This window comes from Talpa occidentalis, unplaced genomic scaffold (genome assembly GCF_014898055.3).
Source record: "Talpa occidentalis isolate TD23 unplaced genomic scaffold, MPIMG_talOcc4v2.1 talOcc4.5, whole genome shotgun sequence".
In the NCBI taxonomy this organism is placed as follows: domain Eukaryota; kingdom Metazoa; phylum Chordata; class Mammalia; order Eulipotyphla; family Talpidae; genus Talpa; species Talpa occidentalis.
Genome location: NW_023604861.1, coordinates 121577219 through 121598664, shown reverse-complemented (window position 1 = coordinate 121598664; position 21446 = coordinate 121577219). Strand labels below are relative to the sequence as shown.

General features: G+C 33.7%; 1 protein-coding gene across 8 annotated transcripts in view; it reads left to right on the top strand.

Moving 5' to 3' along the window:
• The window catches only part of BIRC6 (baculoviral IAP repeat containing 6), a 180431-nt gene that overhangs the window by 73990 nt on the left and 84995 nt on the right, over positions 1–21446 (top strand). For 7 of the 8 annotated variants that reach the window (XR_008554114.1, XM_037528256.2, XM_037528253.2 and 4 more), the window contains 16 exons: positions 3256–3443; positions 4202–4534; positions 4769–4868; positions 6311–6525; positions 6690–6898; positions 7213–7559; positions 8413–8632; positions 9094–9227; positions 10212–10349; positions 12260–12387; positions 14476–14607; positions 15399–15614; positions 16501–16684; positions 17279–17434; positions 18730–18863; positions 19578–19731. Coding sequence is in view for 7 of the 8 variants with exons in the window: in XM_037528256.2 (XP_037384153.1) it covers positions 3256–3443; positions 4202–4534; positions 4769–4868; positions 6311–6525; positions 6690–6898; positions 7213–7559; positions 8413–8632; positions 9094–9227; positions 10212–10349; positions 12260–12387; positions 14476–14607; positions 15399–15614; positions 16501–16684; positions 17279–17434; positions 18730–18863; positions 19578–19731 (2988 nt within the window). In the remaining variant the exon portion in view is untranslated. The remainder of the gene's footprint in view (positions 1–3255; positions 3444–4201; positions 4535–4768; positions 4869–6310; positions 6526–6689; positions 6899–7212; positions 7560–8412; positions 8633–9093; positions 9228–10211; positions 10350–12259; positions 12388–14475; positions 14608–15398; positions 15615–16500; positions 16685–17278; positions 17435–18729; positions 18864–19577; positions 19732–21446) is intronic. The other variant, XM_037528254.2, reaches the window with a different exon arrangement.

Genomic DNA, 21446 nt, shown 5'->3' with positions numbered 1-21446 from the left:
GTTTGAATAGTCTTTTAAATGGATTCTAATTTTGGTGGTTTTTGTGTAAGTAGATGGTGTCTCTGTTTTAACAACTTAACAGAAAGTAAAATCAATTTACCTGAGAAGTCATGAAAATTTAATCTTGTACTTTACAATGGCAAAGGGCTTTCAAAAGAACCTATCAGCTTTTTGAGTGTCTTTTAATACCGAATTATCTTTTTATTTATTTATTTATTTATTTATTTATTTATTTTTATATTAAATTTTATTTTTATATTCCCCCATACAATTGCAAACGCCCCATTCTGACCCCAATCCTTCCCCTCCCGCCCCCCACCCCCCAAAAAGTGTCTCTGGTTCATAGTTTTTTGTTGATTTTGATTTTCACTTTCTTATATTCATTTTCCTGGTCCCTTATTTAAGTTTTCTAGATTCCTGCTATGAGTGAGACCATCCGAATACCGAATTATCTTATACCTCCAGTTGGAGAAGTAACCACTAAGTAAATTTCATGCCATATATTGTTAAAATGAGAATTTTCAGTTAAAATATTTCTTTTATATAAAGATACCACATTGTCAAAATTTGTTTGTTTGCTTGGGCTATTTTAGTCATTTTATAGAAACTTTATAGGTTGTGCTTTCTTAGGACTCATGAAATTAAATAAAACTTTACTGTAAGACTCTCATGAAATAAAATAAGTAAAACTTTACTGTTTTTAACTAATGCTTTCAGAAGGTACAAATGTTTAAAACAGATAACAAATTAGGTTTCAAAGAGGAAAGTATTCACACCCTCACCCATTTCCCCATTCCCCTCCTGCAAAGCAAGCAGTGATACAAGCAGATCACCTCCATATTTCTCTCAGGGAGAAACAACCACCAGCACTGGAAGCTTTGTTAAGTTTTAGGACAAAGTTCTGACTAGTGTTCATAAGGTGCTAAGAGGTGGCTGTAGTCTCTGAAATTCTTATTTATTTTTGTTTTGAATCATGTTAACTGTGAAATATTGTACCCGTATGGAAAAGTGCTGAAAACAATTACATAGCCCTGCATTTTGTTGTAATATTAAATGTCCATGTGACAACCAAATCCAGAAATACTTACAGAACTCTGAAAGTTTTCTTTACCCCCCCCTTTCCATTTTTCTCTCCCTCACTTTGTCCAGAAAGTAAACATTGTGCTAACTTTTACACTGATTATTTTTTGGTTTATATTTCATTGTGTACTTCATTATACATTTCTCTGAACACTGCTTGAATAGGGTCTATATAGTAGAAAATTGAATTGAACATAAAATCGAATTATATATTTTTGATCTGCCTTCTTATTAATTTATGATTGTTCAGTTCATCCATATCATTTTTTCATTGCGGTTAAAGATTCTTGTGTTTGAATAAAGCAAAATTTACATATCCACTATTGATTTCATATGGTTGAGACATTTTGTTTTTTCCATTGTGGTGTTACTAGTGTTGATATATTCTTCTCTTAGATATGAATGTAGAAGTTCCTTTGCTGCTTATAGGGTTTTCCTATGTTCAACTTTAGAAAGTAATGTTAAAAAATGTACTCCATAATTTCTAAGCATTTAAGGATTTTCTAGTTATGTTGTTTTTTATTTCTATTTAAATTGTCATGGAGTCTTATAAAATTTTTCTGATATTATAGAGATTTCACTTTTATAAATATTCCATGAGTGCTTGACAATAATGTTTTACTATGTATTTGTTGGTGAAATGTTCTTGATATATCCATTTGAGCAAGTTTGCTAATTGTGTTCAAATTCTCTTGTGTTTTTATTTGCCTTTTTATAGTTAATGAAAGTGGTTTGTTAAATTCTTACTATAAGTATGGAATTGTCTTTTTTAGATTCATAAGTTTTATTTTATACATGTAGAAACTGAGAAAACTCTAGAATAGTTATGTCATATGAATTGAATCCTTCATTGTTAGGAATTATCTCTTTAAGATTGCTACTTTTCCTAAAATTACTTCCTTTTATATTTATATTCCTCTAGTCTTTTGGTTGCTATTTGTATAGTATATATTTTTCCTACTTTCTACTATCAAATTTTCAATGTCTCCTTTATAAGCAGCAATATAATTGCTTTTGAAAAAAAATCCACTCTGGCATTTTGTATTTCAGTTGGAGCATTTTCAGTTTTGCAGTGACTGATATATTGTATCTCTGCCTACCATGTTTTTTATATATTTGGTTCGATTTCTTGTCCTGTCCATTAGTTTCTTTTTCTCCTTTCATTTCTTTGGCATTGATTATATTTTTGTCTATTTTTCTATCTTTTACTATTTTTAAGGTCCCATGACATCCAGAAGTTCAATTAGTTTTTTTGCCATACAGTTCAAATACTCTGAACATCATTACCTTCCTGATTATATAACATTATGTTTTTATATCTTTTTTTAAAAAAGTATTTATTTATGCATACAAGAACTGGGGAATAAGTCAGAGGTGGGTGGGGGGAGAGCATTCACCAGAGACAGAGTGTGGGACAGAACAGTTGGATTGACTGAAATACACTGCGTAGGGGAGCAGCGGGTGAGTCAAGAGAGGTCTGCTGGGCCATGTGGTTAGCTCCCTGGCGTGAATGGCTTCAGAGCTTGCATCTTAACCCTTTGCGCCACCAGGGAGGCCCGATTTTATAGAATCTTTAATGAGGAAAATGTTCATGAGTGGGCAGTATGTTTCAAATTTCTTTGTGCATGTAAAAATGCCTCTCTCCATATTAGCATTCTGGGGACCATATAGTAGGAAACAGTGCTTTACGTATTCTGTGCAGACCTTACCCTCTTTCTAGACGATGCTTTAAAATGAGGAAATAAGTGTCATAAGTCTTTTAAAATGATGTTCTTATCATTGAAGGTTTTATTGAGCTTTTTTTGGGGAGAAAGAAATCTGTAAAGCAGATTTCAGTGTTTTTTATGCTCAAATTGTATAAGGTTACTTACATTTTACATTTTTACTTTAATAAAATTAAATAGAAAACTTACATGCATAAACTATTCTGAAGTTCAGAAATGCACTCATTTTTCTTTGATTTAGTGCAAGTCATAACTAGATACCTTAAAATTGAATACTATTATTAGTAGTATACTTTTATTGTTAAGATTTCCTTATTTATAGTCTTTAAGTTTCCATCTTAGCTATAGTTTTAGTGTAAAATTTTAGTGTAAAATTGTATATTTTAAGTATGTTTGTCTGTGAACCTTTTCTTCATCCTTTTTTCCTTCCCCCTCCCTTGTCTTATGCCAGTGAGTTCCTTCGGGGTTACTCCTGCAGTAGGTGGACTATCATCTGGGACAGTTGGGGAAGCTTCGACAGCCCTGAGTTCAGCAGCCCAGGTAGCTTTGCAGTCTCTCTCTCATGCAATGGCTTCAGCCGAGCAACAGCTACAGGTGCTGCAAGAGAAACAGCAGCAGCTTTTGAAGCTTCAGCAACAGGTTGGAGACTATTTGGCTCTTTGTTCATGCTGTCTCTAAACTTCAAAAGCTGAAAAAGTGCTATAAAAAAATGACCATTATTTTCATAAAGGAAAGTAGGTTGACCGATCTGAACTAATCATTTTCTACAAAAATTGAGGTAATGTCTTTGTGATATATTTAAAATTTTTAAAAGGTATAATGCTTATACATTTTATTTGCTACATATTTGAGGAAATAGATACATTTTGCAGTCTTCAAGTGAAATCTGTTCTTTGTTTAAAGTCTTGACTAAACATTACAGTTATCAGTTAATTTAGTGTTTCAGGGAAGCAGAAACTTCATTTTGGAATTCCAATTAAATTAATGTGAATAAAATTTAGCCAGTTACAACTGTTTTTGAAATTTCAACTGGTTTAAATGCAACTTAAACAATTCCATGTGACCAATTATATCAGGTTAGGAAACATGAGACTCTACCTCCTTTCAATATTTTGTTTTAAGGAGATCTTTGCTTCCTTATTTATATTTAGTTGTTCTGCTTACTTTACACCTTTGCTTTGAGAAAGCCCTAGTTCCAAGACACATAGAAAATTTTGTATTTTAATGAAGTATACATAGCAAAGAAACACTTCATTCTAAGTTCACTTTTTGTGTAATGTCATCTTAATTAGGATATAATTAATTATGTTTATCTTCATAATATATACCCCTGTAGCATTCCTTACAATTTAGGTAGCAGGATTAGTCTATATTTGTTGCTTTTACTTCTTTTACAGAAAGCCAAGCTGGAAGCCAAGTTACATCAGACAACAGCTGCAGCAGCTGCAGCAGCATCAACATCATCAGCAGTATCAGCAGTAGGTCCTGTTCACAACTCTGTGCCTTCCAACCCAGTGGCAGCCCCTGGATTCTTCATTCATCCATCTGATGTTATTCCACCCACTCCAAAAACAACACCACTTTTTATGACTCCACCACTCACCCCACCCAATGAAGCAGTTTCTGTTGTGATTAATGCCGAACTTGCACAGCTTTTCCCAGGCTCAGTTATTGATCCCCCAACAGTCAATCTTGCTGCACATAACAAAAATTCCAACAAGTCCAGAATGGTAAATTACTATATTTTAAATAGGTATTCACTTAGATACTTGAAAATATTTTAATGTTTATGCTAATTTTAGAAGGAAAAATTTTACTATAAGAGCTTGATATATCAAATTCTTTTATATAATACTAAAGATTATACATCAGGCAATGAGACTTGCTAATTTACTATTATGATTAGTAGCTTCTATTGAGCAAGTGTAATATCAATATAGAGTTGTAACTTTTTTCTTTTCTAGAATCCACTTGGTTCTGGTCTAGCCCTTGCAATTTCTCATGCCTCACATTTTCTTCAACCTCCACCCCACCAGTCTATTATTATAGAGAGAATGCATTCAGGTAATCTTTGGCTTTCTTAAAATATTATTTTTGCCTATCTTGCCAGCTCTTTTAAGATGTAATATTCTGTAGTTTGATTTTGCACATAAATCACATCTACTCTTGGTGTAGTACAGCTTATGAAACATAAGCTATATGTAAGAATAAGCTGTACATTATGTAAATAAATATATAAACAGATAAGCTGTACATTAAGAATAATCAAATTCTTAATGGTGTTTTCTGCCCATTGGTAATAATATTAGGGTTTATAACATTTTTTTTTCATGCTAATGAATGTTAATGGTTGTTTAAACTATGATTTGGTTTATCTCTGGGAGTGATTATGGCACATAATCCTCCTGAGGAAGAAAATCATGTCTTCTTGTTCTGTTGATTTTTTTGGTTAGGGAGTCTTGATAATTGCCTTATTTTTGTTTTTGAAACTATTTCCATTGAGAATAATATTAGTCTAAAAGTTCAATTTTAGTTTTCTCACTATAAAAAATGTAATTCCTAAGATTACTAGCCATCCCTTACCCCAAACCAATAAAGTAGGAAAAGAATTATGATAGTATTAATGATTCTGCCTACTTCAGCACTAATTGAACATACCCTAAAATGTGTGTGAGATAAGAGATGCAATCTCACCCCACCCAATAAGGAAGAAAAAGAACTATGGTAGTATTAATGATTTTGGCTGCTATTTAGCTGATTGAACTTATTCTTGAAATGTGCGTGAGATGAGAGATACAAATCTCTGAGATCATTCTTGCCTTTCATTAGTATGAGCATCTCAGCCATTTTTGAGTGTGATTCTAGTGCTTGTACGAAAAGGGCATATTCTTTTTTTGCCCCTTCAGAGTGAGCCATTTACTTAATATGCTTCTGAGTTGAAGAGACAATCATGTGTCAGTACTGAGGAAAACATTGCTTGAGATAAGTTATATCTGTCTCCATTGTATTTTGTAGTGGTAGTAATGACTACATACAATTTCGGTTCTATACTTTATATCTTAACCCCAGTGTAAGATGTAACTCCATGAGAACTTAAACAAGTTAAAAAAGCTAAAATCATGTAATGCAATTTAGTATACCACTAATACATTTGGTCGTAAAATTAAAAAATAAAAGGCCAAATGGCTGAAAGAATAGCAGATGGGTAATTTTATGAAATTTATGAACTGTTTTTACTGATGTAATTTTTTTACTATGTTTTATTGAAGCCTTTTTGTATGTACTCTTTGTTGTAATGCCCTAGTAGCACATTTATTTCTATTTTTTAAAAGTTTCAAGCTTCAAAATTTTGATTGAGAATTTTTTATTTAGTTTTATTCTCATTTGTTGTAGTGTAGTAAAAGTTGCTTGCATATTTTAAAATGAGTGTTCCATATTGTTTTTTGAGTATATGTTTTGGTTAATTGACATTTGGTATTTTTGTCAACTATTGCTTTCTCTGATAGGAGCAAGGAGATTTGTGACCTTGGATTTTGGCAGACCAATACTGTTGACAGATGTATTGATTCCCACTTGTGGAGACTTGGCTTCCTTGTCAATTGACATTTGGACATTAGGAGAAGAGGTGGATGGGAGGCGATTGGTAGTGGCAACTGATATAAGTACCCATTCACTAATTCTTCATGACTTGATACCACCTCCTGTGTGCAGATTCATGAAGGTAAAGAACTTTATGGAAGTAAATAGATATTCTTTCCATGTTTCTGACAAGTGATGAAAGATGCTCAGACATTTAATTAAAAAATTATAGCTATCTTTTAAAATACATTGATCATTTTTTGTTATAGATAGGTATACATATATATTAAAAATTTTTCATTTTAGATCACTGTCATTGGACGTTATGGAAGTACAAATGCCAGAGCCAAAATCCCACTAGGATTTTACTATGGTCATACCTATATCTTGCCTTGGGAGAGTGAACTGAAGTTAATGCATGATCCTCTAAAGGGAGAAGGAGAATCTGCAAACCAGCCAGAAATTGATCAACATTTAGCAATGATGGTTGCTCTACAAGAGGATATACAGTGCAGGTGAGTAGAAAGTGGGAGCATACTTTAATCTTATTGAAGCCCTATACATTGAGGTTTTGCATGCGCTTGTTAAGAAATGGCCTTTCATAGGTATGTATTAAAAAACAGAAAAAAGTGGGATAATAGCATATTATAATATGTAAGCATTAAAATATTGCAACTAAATAATTGGCTCCATTTATTTTACTTATCAATTCTTTTTAATGTTTGTGTGTTAACATGTTTTAGAGATTTTATTTCTAGTTTGAGTTTCTACATGTACATCAAAGAAAACATCACAGGAGTTATTTTGTTCATTTATTTTTTACTTATAGGTATAACTTAGCTTGTCATCGACTAGAAACTCTTTTGCAAAGTATCGACCTTCCTCCTCTCAACAGTGCAAACAATGCACAGTATTTTTTACGAAAACCAGACAAGGCAGTAGAAGAGGATAGTAGAGTCTTTTCTGCCTATCAGGATTGTATTCAGCTCCAGCTTCAACTAAATTTGGCTCATAATGCAGTGCAGAGGCTCAGAGTAGCACTCGGTGCCAGTCGGAAGATGTTGAGTGAAACGTCAGATCCAAAGGATTTAATTCAAGCATCTTCCACAGAGCAGTTACGTACTATCATCAGATACTTACTGGACACCTTGCTGAGCCTTCTTCACTCTTCCAATGGTTTGTATTTGACTAGTACTCTAAGGGAAATATGTTTGATGTAATTTTGTTGTGTATCTTGTTTCAATATCTCCTGGATATTGTTAATTTTGATGTCTTCTCTAGTATATTGATGAATGTACTTTTTTTTTTTTAAGATTTATTTATTTATGCATACAAGAACTGGGGTGTAAGCTAGAGGTGTGGGTAGTGAGAGGATAAACCAGAGAGAATGGGGGACAGAACAGGCAGATGTACTGAAATACACTGCTGAGTGGAGCAGTGTTCGAGGCAGGAGAGGTCTGCTGCTCCATGTGGGTTGCTCCCTGGCGAGCTGGGGATCGAACTCGTGCTGTAGTGGCTGGCAATAGCTTGATAGCACTAACTTTAACCCCTGCGCCACCAGGGAGGTCCGATGAATATACTTTTAGATTAATTTTTTTCTTACATTAGTTTTTCTTTAATGGATTTGTCATTTTTTTCCTCCTTGAATTACTACATTTGATGTGCCACATGATTGTGTTGCTTGCCAGATAACATTATTTAGAAGTGCAACAATGAAAGCTTAATAGATTGCTAACATTATATCGAAGAGTCATTTACTTGCCAGGTGCTACTTTTTGACCATTACATATGCACACATAAACACACACAGCCTTCTGATTCCCCCAACTCCACATATAACATTATGATGAGCTTTTCTAGTTTTATTTAATAATTAGAATTCATATGTGAGGAATAAATAAATGAATAACAAAAATAAATAAAATATAATTGTACACTGATTTCTGGTGAAGAAGAAAGCATATTTCAGCATGCAGGTTTTGATTTTATAGCTTATGCTCAAATTTTACTATTTTCTTTCTTGTAATAGGACACTCTGTTCCTGCAGTTTTGCAGAGCACATTTCATGCCCAGGCCTGTGAAGAGCTTTTTAAACACTTGTGTATCAGTGGAACCCCGAAGATACGGTTACATACTGGCCTTTTACTTGTTCAGCTCTGTGGTGGTGAAAGATGGTGGGGTCAATTTCTTTCTAATGTTCTTCAGGAATTATACAACTCAGAGCAACTTCTCATCTTTCCACAGGATAGGTATGTTAGAAATCAATGAAGGTACTTGTTGTTAGTGATTATACTTCTCACAGTCAATACTCAGATTTTAGAAACGAAGCATGTGTTTTCAGCATTTAGGGAATGCTCAGTGACAGGCATATTGAAGAAGTTTATACATTATGTAATTGTGCTATATTCTTTAGTTTCCTAGTGGAATCTTTGGAGTTTGTGAGATGTTTACAAGTAATTCCTATCACTTCATGCTCCTTTATATGTTAAATAAATCTCTGCCTGATTTATTGTGGGTAAAGTTAGATACCAATAGCTTGCAGAGGAGCTAATTTTTAACATCACACCTCAACCATCATAGTCATAAGTCTTTTAAATAATCAAATATTCTCTATTCTGTCAAGTTTCAATGTAAATTATTTAATAGGTGAACATTTAAATGGATGAATACTGCCTATTTTATTTGTATCTTTTTTTTTTTTTTTTTAAAGGGTCTTCATGTTACTTTCCTGCATTGGTCAAAGATCACTTAGTAATAGTGGAGTATTAGAAAGCTTACTTAATCTCTTGGATAATTTATTGTCACCTCTTCAGCCACACTTACCCATGCATAAGAGGACAGAAGGTATTATTTACAACAATTAAAATTAGTAAAAACTGAAAATCCCTTATAAATAATACTTTTTATAAAATGACTAGTCTGAAATCACTTATTTGTGCACATTTTGTTGATGTTTTTATTTTGTGCACTTTTTCAAATGAGCAGTCTTTTTTTTGATTGTCATATGCTCATTGCTTTTTTTTTTTTTTTTTAAAGATTTAATTTTATTTATTTATACAAGCACTGGGTACAGTCAGAAGTGCGGGAGGGTGAGAGAATTCACCAGAGCCAGAGCAGGGAGCAGAGCAGGCAGATGGACCGAAGCACACTGCTGAGGGGAGCAGCGGGCGGCAGGAGAGGTCTGCGCGCCATGTGGAACCCTCCTCCAGTGGCTGGGGAGCAGCCGGGGATCGAACTGGCGCTGCAGAGGCTGCGGGCAGCCTCACAACCCAGCGCTCAACTGCTGCGCCAGGGGAGGCCCTGCTCATTGCTTTTTAAGACTATAATCTTTTTACTATTTAATTTTTTGAACCTGGGGATTTTTATAGTATTTTTTTTTCTGTATCATTTAACTAAAATCACATTCTAATTTAAGTTTTAAGGCACATTTCTGATCTGGTCATTGGTAATGAATTTTATTTGGATAAAAAGAATTGTTATTGTAATAAAAATGTGAGAACACAGTTGAAAACTGATTTATAAATTGAGTTTTTTTAATTTAATTCAACTCTGAGGCTGAGAATAGCATCTTATGCTTTGTTTTCTAGTTTATAAGTTATTATCTGTTGGATTGAACCTACACTAAATATCTATTTTGTACCATGATGCATTTGTTGTGGCCATAGTTTCCAATTTTGAGGCCTATTATAAATAAATATTAGTTAAGTTATGGGTTTATATTTGGGATGTGTTGGATTTATAAAATATTTTGTCTTATGTTTGTTTTATCAGATTTTATCAGCACTCCTAGAGTCTTCTGATTACTTTTCCTTTGTCATCTCTGTGTAGGTGTACTAGATATTCCCATGATTAGTTGGGTTGTTATGCTGGTGTCCAGGTTGCTGGATTATGTTGCAACCGTTGAAGATGAAGCAGCAGCAGCTAAGAAACCTTTGAATGGTAAAGACAGGGAGAGATTTCTAACAGGTATCCGAAGTTTCTAAGAATCTGTGGGTAGGGATTTTGAGTGGCCACATTGTCCACCTGCTGATTTCAGCTCTATATAATTGACTTAATACATAAAATAACTTTACTGGGAATCTATTTAAGGATAGATTTAGTTTTGAAGGATTTTATGTCAAGACCTTTTGTTTGGTCTTTACATTTAGCTTCTTAAAGAAACCATGTGTGTTTTATTCATGGTTTCACTAATGCTCATTTAAGCACTTTGTAACATACATATAACCACAATTATGAAAGGGCGATCTGTAGGTAATTCCTGTACTTTTATGTTACTTTACTATGGTGTGTCATTCCCTTTGCCATTATAAAATATAGTTCTATTAATTCACTAAAAATGGTTTTCATGTTTTGATACAGAAATGCCAAGACTATCTTGGGTTATAGTCTTTCTCAAAAAATATGAACCACACAAAAGTTTAAAAGTAAAGAAAACCAAACTTCAGGGTTTGAAATAGTTGTCTAAATACAGTCATTATATGTCATAAAATTTGGAAATATATACATTGTCAGGATTCTGATATTAAAAATAGTTCTCTTAAGCTGTTTTATATGAAATGAATCATTTATGTGCACATTGTATTTGGGGCAGGGTGGGAAAATCTAATGTAGAGATTTGTTTTATAAATTTTTTTTTAAAGATTTATTTATTTTTATACAAGAATTGGGATACAGGCCAGAGATGCAGGGGATGGGGTGAGAAGATTCACCAGAGACAGAGCAGGGAACAGAACAGTCAGACAGACCGAAGTATACTGCTGAGGGGAGCAGCGGGCGAGACAGGAGAGTTCTGTCCCGCCATGTGGGTTTTTCCCTGGCGGGCCGGGAATTGAACTCGTGCTGTAGTGGCTGCAGATTGCTTCATAGGTTGCGTCTTAACCCCTGCGCCACCAGGGAGGCCCTGTCTTATAAATATTTTTAAGCAAATACTGTATGCTTCTGGTCAGTTTGTTTAGTTATATGGAGGTAAGGCAAGTATGATTAGTATAAAATTGTAATAGAGAGCATTATGAGATCTTCATTTTTTTTTTAAGATTTATTTATGCATACGAGAACTGGGGTACAGGCCAGAGGTGCGGATTGTGAGAGGATTCACCAGAGACAGAGTGGGAAACAGAACAGGCAGACTGAGTGAAATACACTGCTGAGGGGAGCAGCAGGCAAGACAGGAGAGGTCTGCTGTTCCCTGGCCTGCAGTGGATTGAACTCATGCTGCAGAGGCTGCAGACAGCTTCATTGTGCTGTGCTTAACCCCTTGCGCCACTAGGGAGTCCCCTTCATTTCTTCTTTCTATATCATTCAGATACTTGGAAACTCATTCATGGAATACCTTTTTTTAAGTGTTAGAAGAATTTAAAATAACGTGGTAAGAGAATAGAGAGGCTAGAGAATAATATGTCCTTAGGTTATGCAAAGAGATGAATGACTTTGAAAGAATAGACATATTTCCCCAACATGAGAATAAGTAGAGCTGCCCAACATAGTTTTTGAACTACTCAACATTTTTTTGGAGTTACTAGGTAAAATCATTCAGTACCCCCTTTTTGGGTATCTACACAAAAGTTTGAGTATGAAAAAGGCAATAATGTGCATTTGTTGTTATTAGATTGAGTGACATTTTCAAAGCTGTGTTGTACAAAGATTAATCTTAAATGTTTAATTGTGGAAAGAGATTGTTTTTAAGGAATGATCAGAGATAAAACCTCAGGGCTAAAAGTAATTATGGTTTAGATTAATCTTTCTAGGACAAATTTAGCATTTTTTTATTTAAAACTAATGTGTTATGATGGACACATTTATAATTTTGTGTTTCTGGGTATGAAAAGTACTTTTAACATTTGAAAAAATTATTAATAAATCGTTTGCTTTCCCTGTAGGTAACCAGTGGAGTTTCATTAACAATAATTTGCACACTCAGAGCATAAATAGGTCTTCCAAAGGCAGCAGTAGTCTTGATAGATTGTATTCCAGAAAAATCAGAAAGCAGTTAGTTCATCATAAACAGGTAATTTTCAATACTTTTTTTAAAATCTTAATTTTTTTTGAAGATTTATTTATGCATACAAGAACTGGGGTACAGGCTAGAGGCATGGGCTGTGTGTGTGTGTGTGTGTGAGAGAGAGAGAGAGAGAGAGAGAGAGAGAGGATTCAGCAGAGACAGAGTGGGGAACAGAACAGGCAGACTGACTGAAATACACTGCTGAGGGGAGTTAAGGGGAGCAGCTGGTGAGACAGGAGAGGTCTGCTGCGCAATGTGGGTAGCTCCTTGGCCGGCTGGGGATCAAACTGGTGCCTCAGATGCTGCGGACAGCTCCATAGTGCTGTGTCCAACCTCTTGCGCCATCAGGAAGGCCCTATTTTAATGTTGCATGAAATACACTTGCCGCCAGATCTTAGGTATGGCATTTAACAACCTACTAATCCTAGGGAAATTATTTAACACTGTGAGTGCGAGTTTACTTTTTTGTAAGATGTCATCAATATGTTGTTTACAGATTTTGGTGATACCCTTTAAAGTGTTTACTTTTCCCATCTCTCTTCTCTCTATATGGCCATTCTAAGTGAGACCACCATTTTTCTTTGCCTAGCTAAAAGGCTTCCCTGCCTTGTTTATTCCAGTCCAATCCAACTCTTTGAAATATAGATCTGATCATATAACTGTAAATTTTTAGTGGTCTTTTCAATCTTGGTATGATAGTCAAACTGCTTAACATGACTTTAGGGTATCCATCATTTTATTTCTGTCTATCCATAATGAAATTCATATAGACCTTACAAACTATTTTTCTCACTCAGGATTATTGCATGTTATGTTTTTCTCCTAGTCATACTCTTTGCTCTTTTCCCTTTATAATCTAACTTATTTTTCAGACATTAGTACATATTCACTGATTCAATGAAGTCTTTTCTGGTTTCTAATTTAGGTTAGTACCCTATATGATATGTACCCCATGTGTCCTGTATTTTTCTTTTCATTATATTCCCAATTTTTATTTAGAGATTCTTTGACTTTATTAGCTTGGTATTTGTGCATTTCATTGTGAGTAAATTATCTCTTAAAGTACTGTTAAAAATCACACAGGGTGTTCTTTTATGTTAAGCTTCATTATTAAAATTATGTCTGAGATTTATCCATATTGTTGAATCAGTTTTTCTAAATGCTTTATCACTATTTCATTATTTGAAGTGTTTCATAATCATTCCATTTTCTTGATGATGAATTCTTTAGCTTTTGGTTTATTTTTAAATTCTTTCTTTCTGAAATACAGACAGATATGCACATGTATGATGGTGTAAATCAGCGTTAGCTCAACAAAAACATACTTAAATTGAAAGAATTAAAAAACAAGAAAAAAACCCAAATATGCATATATGTTTTCTCTACTTTTTCAGCATATAGATTTCCTTGTTCTTTGACATGAAGTAATATATTAGAGTGTGATTTGCAGGACACCCATGGATTCTTGTGGCTCATAGCTCGCTTAACTCCATGATCTCTTTGAATTACTCATAAATTTTATTCATTATGCATTTTACTCTGGATGTCAGTTTATAGCTAGTGTTAGATTATTTTGAGCTGGTATTTACCCATAATTTCTTAAAAAATGTATTCCTTCTCTTACACTTTAAACAAAGGTATGTGGTAGGTCATTGATACCTAGTATAGTACTATTATATTGTCGGTAATTACTTGTTTTAATTGAACTACTTGTTTTAGAAAGATAAAATCAGATTTTATATGAAGACTTTTAGAATTTGTCAAGTTTGTGAAAGCAAAGCTTTTTCTGAAATGTGGACTGATCCCTAAATTGTTTATTTACACTTGTACCTTTCTTGTATCCTTCTCCCATGTGTAAGGACTTCATTAATTTTTCTTTTTAATTTATTTTTTATTTTTCCAGTAGATTAATTCTTAATCTAGTGCTTGGAGAGATTTTATAGTCAGGGCTTGAAAATCATTTTATTTTTTGATTAACACAGTTAAAAATGTATTGCTAGATCTTGCAAGGAATTATTTATTCTGCTAATTCATTATGAATTATGAGGAATAATTTGCTAAAATTGTTAATGGTAAGGTAAACTTTTTTTACAGCAACTTAATTTACTAAAAGCAAAACAGAAGGCTTTGGTAGAACAGATGGAAAAAGAAAAAATACAAAGTAACAAAGGATCATCATATAAACTTTTAGTAGAGCAAGCAAAACTGAAGCAGGCTACTTCAAAGGTATGATTTATTTCTTTTAATGCAATTTTCTTAAATAAGTCACTTTCCCTTTTGGTGTTGAAAATTTTTTGAGTAAATATCTTTAATACTTATCAGGAAACAATATGATATTCTCCCTCATCATAAAAATTTATATAAATTGAACACTTTTGGGGGAAAGGTAATTTTGAACTCATGGTCATGCACAATAAATGTGGACTGAAAGTATTCGTCTAGTATTCTTCTTTGAGGTGCATTGTGTTCCAGTAAATTGAAGATGAAAGACTCAGATGTACAGTTTTACTAATGTGTCTTTTATAAGTGAAAAATAAGATATGTGTTTTGTAGATATAATTAAAAATAATGTAATACGTTTTAACTTTGGAGGATAACATATGTAGCAATCACTTTTGTTTATTGTTTCTAGAAAATCATGAAATTGTATATCATTAGATTTTGAAATAACTTGATTAATAACTATACTTGAAGTGATCAATGTTACTTTACCACTCACTTTTTATAAATTCTCATTAGAATGTTTTGGTAATGATTATTGAAGATGTTAGTAGATTTGACCTAATGTAGCATTTCTGTAGAATTTCTTTTTCTGGTACATATTTTATGCCTTATTCTAAATGGGATAGTAGGTATCCAGGGCAGCTTTTAATAACGTTATTTTTGAAGCTGTGTTTAACCTAAAAATGTTATTCTTTGAACTTGTAAGTTTGCTGATTGAATGTTTTCATTCCACAAATAAATTTATGTTGAAGTAACTTTTATTAAGTATAATTAATTTAAACTTCTGTGTGCAGCACTTTAAGGATTTAATTCGACTACGTCGGACGGCAGAATGGTCCCGTTCTAATTTAGATACAGAAGTTACAACAACAAAAGAAAGTCCAGAGATAGAACCACTTCCATTTACACTGGCTCATGAGCGATGTATTTCAGTAGTCCAGAAACTTGTTTTGTTTCTCCTCTCCATGGATTTTACATGCCATGCAGATCTCTTACTATTTGTTTGTAAGGTAAGCAAATTAGTGAGAATACTTTATAATTATTAACTTATAGGGTATGAGAAAGAACTAAGAAAGAGGGCCTCCCCTGGTGGTGCAGGTGGTTGAGCACTGCGCTGTGAAGCTGTCCGCAGCCTCTGTAGCGCAGGTTCGATCCCAGCTGGCCGGCGAGGGTCCCACATGGCGCAGCAGACCTCTCCTGTCCCCCCTGCTGCTCCCCTTAGCAGTGTATTTCGTCAGTCTGCCTGTTCTGTTCCCAGCTCTGTCTCTGGTGAATCCTCTCACCTTCCTGCGCATCTGGCCTGTACCCTGGTTCGGCATGCATGCATGCATGCATGCATGCATAAATAAATAAATAAATAAATCTTTAAAAAAATAAGGAAGAATGCGATTTTAATTGATTTTTGAGTAAGAGAAATGAAAGTGTTCTTGATTATATTCCTTTTATGCGTTAATTTTTTTATTGTTCCTTGAAAGATTTTAAAAATAGTCTGCCATATATTCTAGGCAATCTCACTTATACTTTAATCTAATTAAGACTAGATTAATGTATTAATTTGTAATGTGTGTAATGTGGGTATGTCTTATCTTCAAACTACCTCATTCTGTAATTAAAATAGGAAATATACAAGGACGTATTATAGTAACAAAGGAATTTTTATGCCCTGAAGTTTTTTCTGTGGCATATGCATTGTTTATAGAAATTGTTCTTAACTATTCCACCTAGATTTTTATACATGACCCTTGAGTTTTCTTTGGCATTTCATCTTAAGCAATTATTGTGATATCAAGAGCATATCTCATTATTGAAAATTACTGTTCCAACACTTTTTTTTTTTTTTGAGAAAGGCGTATGTAATTGTTATTTAAGTGAATTCATTTACAAAATGTATTACAGGTTCTTGCACGTATTGCAAATGCAACGAGGCCAACCATACATCTGTGTGAGATTGTGAATGAACCCCAGCTGGAAAGACTGCTATTACTTTTGGTTGGAACTGACTTCAATAGAGGAGATATATCTTGGGGTGGTGCTTGGGCTCAGTATTCCTTAACTTGTATGCTACAGGATATTTTAGCAGGTTTGTCAAGGTTCATTTTTCATAAGTTATAGTAAAAATAGCTTGCCATAGGCCAACTAATTTTTAAAGGAAACCAGTCCCTGTAAAGTATAAAAGTGTATAGTATTTGCAACCATTTATTAATAGAATTAACTTTGCATTTAATGATGTTGATAGCTGTGATAAATGTATGTCTTCATGGGAGGAGTTAGGTTGGTCAAGTGCAGGGATATTAGAATTGGTTGGCTTAATACTAACAGCACTGTACTGCTTACTAGATCTTTATTGACTTTGAGGAAGGTATTCTCTGTGTCATAGTATTTTCATCTGCAACATAAGATTAATAAAAATACCTTCCTTCTAAAGTTACTTTGATAAATAAGTGAATTAATGTATGTAAAGTGAGTATAATAACTTTTCATATCACACTTTTTTATTTTAACTTGTTGTCTTTAACATTTGATAGTAATGCAGTGAATCCTAGTATTTTCTTAGCTAGGTAAGGATTCATTTGTCCTAGAATCTTATGTATTTGGTAAAACATATATGAAAGAATATGTTTTAAGTGTCTATTTACAAATAATTATTAAGGCAGATTTATCTCCTTTTATATAGGAGAATTGTTGGCTCCAGTAGCTGCAGAAGCCATGGAGGAAGGAACAGTGGTTGATGATGTAGGTGCAACAGCTGGTGACTCTGATGACTCCCTTCAGCAAACTTCTGTTCAGTTACTGGAAACTATAGATGAACCATTGACACATGATATAACTGGTACATTTGTTGAATTATGTTTTATTTAAAATATTCTTTTATCTTTTTATTTAAATGAAAGTGTTTCAATATTAAGAATATTATTTTTCATGTTTTTCTGTTTGGTCTTTGGCCTCAGTAAACATATCATTTATTTTCATGATAAATATGTTCACTTTGATATTCTCATGGAGTGAATGCTCATTATAATAAAATGCTATTCTTTCATAGTGCTCCAGTTATTTTTATATGTTAAGATTTAATTATCTGGGGCCTCCCTGGTGGCGCAGCGGTTGAGCGCTGGGTTGCGAAGCTGCCCGCGGCCTCTGCAGCGCCTCCGGTTTGATCCCTGCTGCTCCCCGGCCACCGGAGGAGGGTCCCACCTGGCGCGCAGACCTCTCCTGCCGCCCGCTGCTCCCCTCAGCAGTGTACTTCGGTCCTTCTGCCTGCTCTGCTCCCCACTGGCTCTGGTGAATTCTCTCACCCTCCCGCACTTCTGACTGTACCCAGTGCATGTATAAACAAAAAACAAACAAACAAATAAATAAATAAAACACGCCTCTATTTAAAAAAAAAAAGATTTAATTATCTGGTTGAAGAAAATAAAACTTCGAAAATGTCAAAAGTTATGCATCATGGAGGATAGCAAGGGCTCTTATTCTTAAGAGCTTTTGATTTAATTACTGTATCCCTACTGTACCCTAATTAATTTATTGGAGAGAAGATATTTATTAATGTTCATCTGATCAAACCCTAGTTACAAATTTACATTTGCTAGACATTGTATAGATACATGTTGAGTAAGAGGGTGGGAATGATGGGAAGGTAAGGGGTGCATGTCATAGAAGGCTAGTTAAGAAATGGCGACAAGAGCAAAATAATTTCTAATTCATTATAGAAAAATAAGGCAAATAGTAGTATTAAAACTTTTGTTTTTTATTTAATAATGGATATCATTTCCTATAATATTGGATGTAATGAAATTATATATTGGAGGTAATATACTGAGTATTATTCTAGAAATGGTTAATGATTATTTTTTATTGCAAAGTTTATGTAACGATTCAACAAGAAATAATCTCATGGTCTTTTTCCCTGTGAAGCCAAATATTCTTACCTTGGAGTTTTTGATTGTATGTTATAAAATAATACATTTGCTTCCTTATTAATGCTTAATTGTCAAATGTAAAAATACAAAAATTTTTATATCAGTTAAATGTGATGTACAAGCGAATAACCTTACCTATAAATAAAACCAATATATTAAATTTTATGTGATGTACTCCACCAGTAATATCACTTCCAATTATTTGTAGGTGCACCTCCTCTTTCCTCTTTGGAAAAGGATAAAGAAATTGATCTTGAGCTACTTCAAGATCTAATGGAAGTTGACATTGATCCTTTAGATATCGATTTGGAAAAGGATCCTCTTGCAGCCAAAGTTTTTAAGGTATAATAAATTAAGAGTATTCTTTGCAATTAAAATAATTCATCTTATACTTTTGGCTTATTAATTAGTTTAAGGAGGAAAGTATACATATTTATCAACAAATGTAATCCCTTATTCAGCTTAATCAAAATGTATTAAATTGTTATCTATACTGTAATAGCTTTTACAATACCGATGGAGTAGCATTAAAACATACCATTAATTGGGGCCTCCCTGGTGGCGCAGAGGGTTAAGTCTCAGCAGTATGAAGCTATTGGCAGCCACTGTAGCAGGAGTTCTATCCCCTGGCCAGGGAGCTGACCCACATGGCGCAGCAGACCTCTCCTGTCTCACCTGCTGCTCCCCTCAGCAGTGGATTTCAGTAGATCTGCTTGTTTTGCTGCCCCTCTCCCTCTGGTGAACCCACCCACCCCCTACACCTCTGGCCTACACCCAGTTCTTGTATGCATAAATAAATAAAAATAAATCTTAAAAAAATACCGTTAATTCAGGATGCTATTTAGCTGCCAAATTCTAAAATGTTTCTACATTTTGGTATAAAATGAACAAAATATTACCACACTATTTCTGTAGCATTAAAAGTATGTTTTGGGAATTTAAAGAGTGGGGAGGATGTTTATTTTGTAGTCCTCTTTGATTTTAGATCATGTAAATAATATGCCATTTTTAGTGATGAGGCAAAAATAAACCATAATTTTTCTCCATTCTTTTAAGCCCATAAGCAGTACATGGTATGACTATTGGGGTGCTGATTATGGCACGTACAATTACAACCCTTATATTGGAGGTCTTGGAATTCCTGTAGCAAAGCCACCAGCAAACACAGAGAAGAATGGATCACAGACAGTTAGTGTTTCAGTATCTCAGGGTAAGTGTGTATTTTCAATTCAAAGTATGTGGTATTCTTCAAACAAGTCCTAAATTTACATATGCTTTGTCCCTTGAGAAATTGAGCCTAAATGTGTACTAAGAGAGTTAGTATCACAGGTGTGCCATGAGTGACATTCAGAGCTGTATGTCTGTTGGTCAGTTTGGAAGAGCTTCCATTTGTAGTCTAGTTTCTCAAAATTGTAGTTAGTAAAATACATTCGTTAATTGTATGGGATTGCCAGCAATTTCAGTTAATTTTGCTGTCTTTTTGTTGTTATTAATAGACTTGTATTTTATTTGAAAACATACTGAATAGTGTTTTGCACATCTAGTTATGTAGAGTATATCAGCCCTTACTTAAAAAAATAATTTTTCCCCGTATATTTGAAACAATCTCATTTATTGAAAAGTTGCAAGAGTAGCCCAAAGACTATATTTTCCTGAAATGTTTGAGAGTTAAGTTGCTGATCTGATGTTAAATTTTTGTTTTGTTTCATTTGTTTTACAAAGTATAACATTATTCAACATAATGCAAAGAAAATGCACATTTCATCAAAATCAGGAAATTAACATTACTACTAACACTCAGATTTCCATTTAGGTTTCAGCAGTGTATCCAGTATTGTTTATGTAAAAGGATCCATTACAAAATCATGAATTGTGTTTAGTTTTCATGTCTCCATAATCACATTGTATCTGCCAAAATTCCTCAGCATTGGCTTTCAGGACTTTGATGCGCTTGACGATTAGAGATGTTTTTTTGTAGAATGTCCTTCAGCTTGAGTTTGTGTGCTATATATGCATCTTGTGTCAGAAATGTCGCAGAAGTGTAATGCTCATGTTCTTACTGCATTCTGTTAGGTGACTAATGACTTCAATTTGTCCCTCCACTGGTGGTTTTTTAGCTTCCCTTACTTGTTAAGGAGGTATCTGCCAATCTTCTCCACTGTGAAGTTATTTTTTTCTCCTTTATTAAAATTTTGGTGTGTGTTTGTATGGGGTAGAGGAGTAGCATTTGGAGATGATTATTTTTGAAAAAAATAATTAGTATTTTCTTTTTGAACAAACCATGATTTCTTGTTAAATTTGATGCAATAAAACTTATTAAAATCATTTTTTGTCTCTATTGAGGTAAAATTAACATAAGATTTATCATTTTAACTGTTTTTAAGCCTTTGATTCTTCGAATTAAGCGCATGTACAGTGTTACCATTACAACAATGTTCAAATTCTGCCATATTTCACCAGTGCAATCTCCTTTAATTGGTCTTTATTGTTTTGATTAGCCTCCTTCTTTATTTGAGCACTTCCTTATTGTCTGGCTCATTTTTTACTTTCTCTTCTCCAGACTAGCACTCAGCCATTTCTGCAAAGTAAAGGATATTTCAAACAGTTTTGTGGAGGAATGTGATTTAAAACTCAAGATTTGGCTGCTAGATATATTTGTTGCTAGTTTGGTAGATGTTTCTATACTCTCTTGGTGGACAAATGTGGAGAATGAGTGTGTGTGTGTGTTTATGTCTACACATATTTGTTTATATGTCTGTCTAGAATGACATGAGTTCATATCTGTGCATCTGTTTGTAAGCTAATCATTTAAGTATTCTCCCTTTACGTATTTGTGTCTGTTTTCTCTGATTGTAAGGGACCTAGTTCTCGTTATCTTTAATTTACTTACTTCCATTACCATTACTTCACTTGTTTGATGTACCT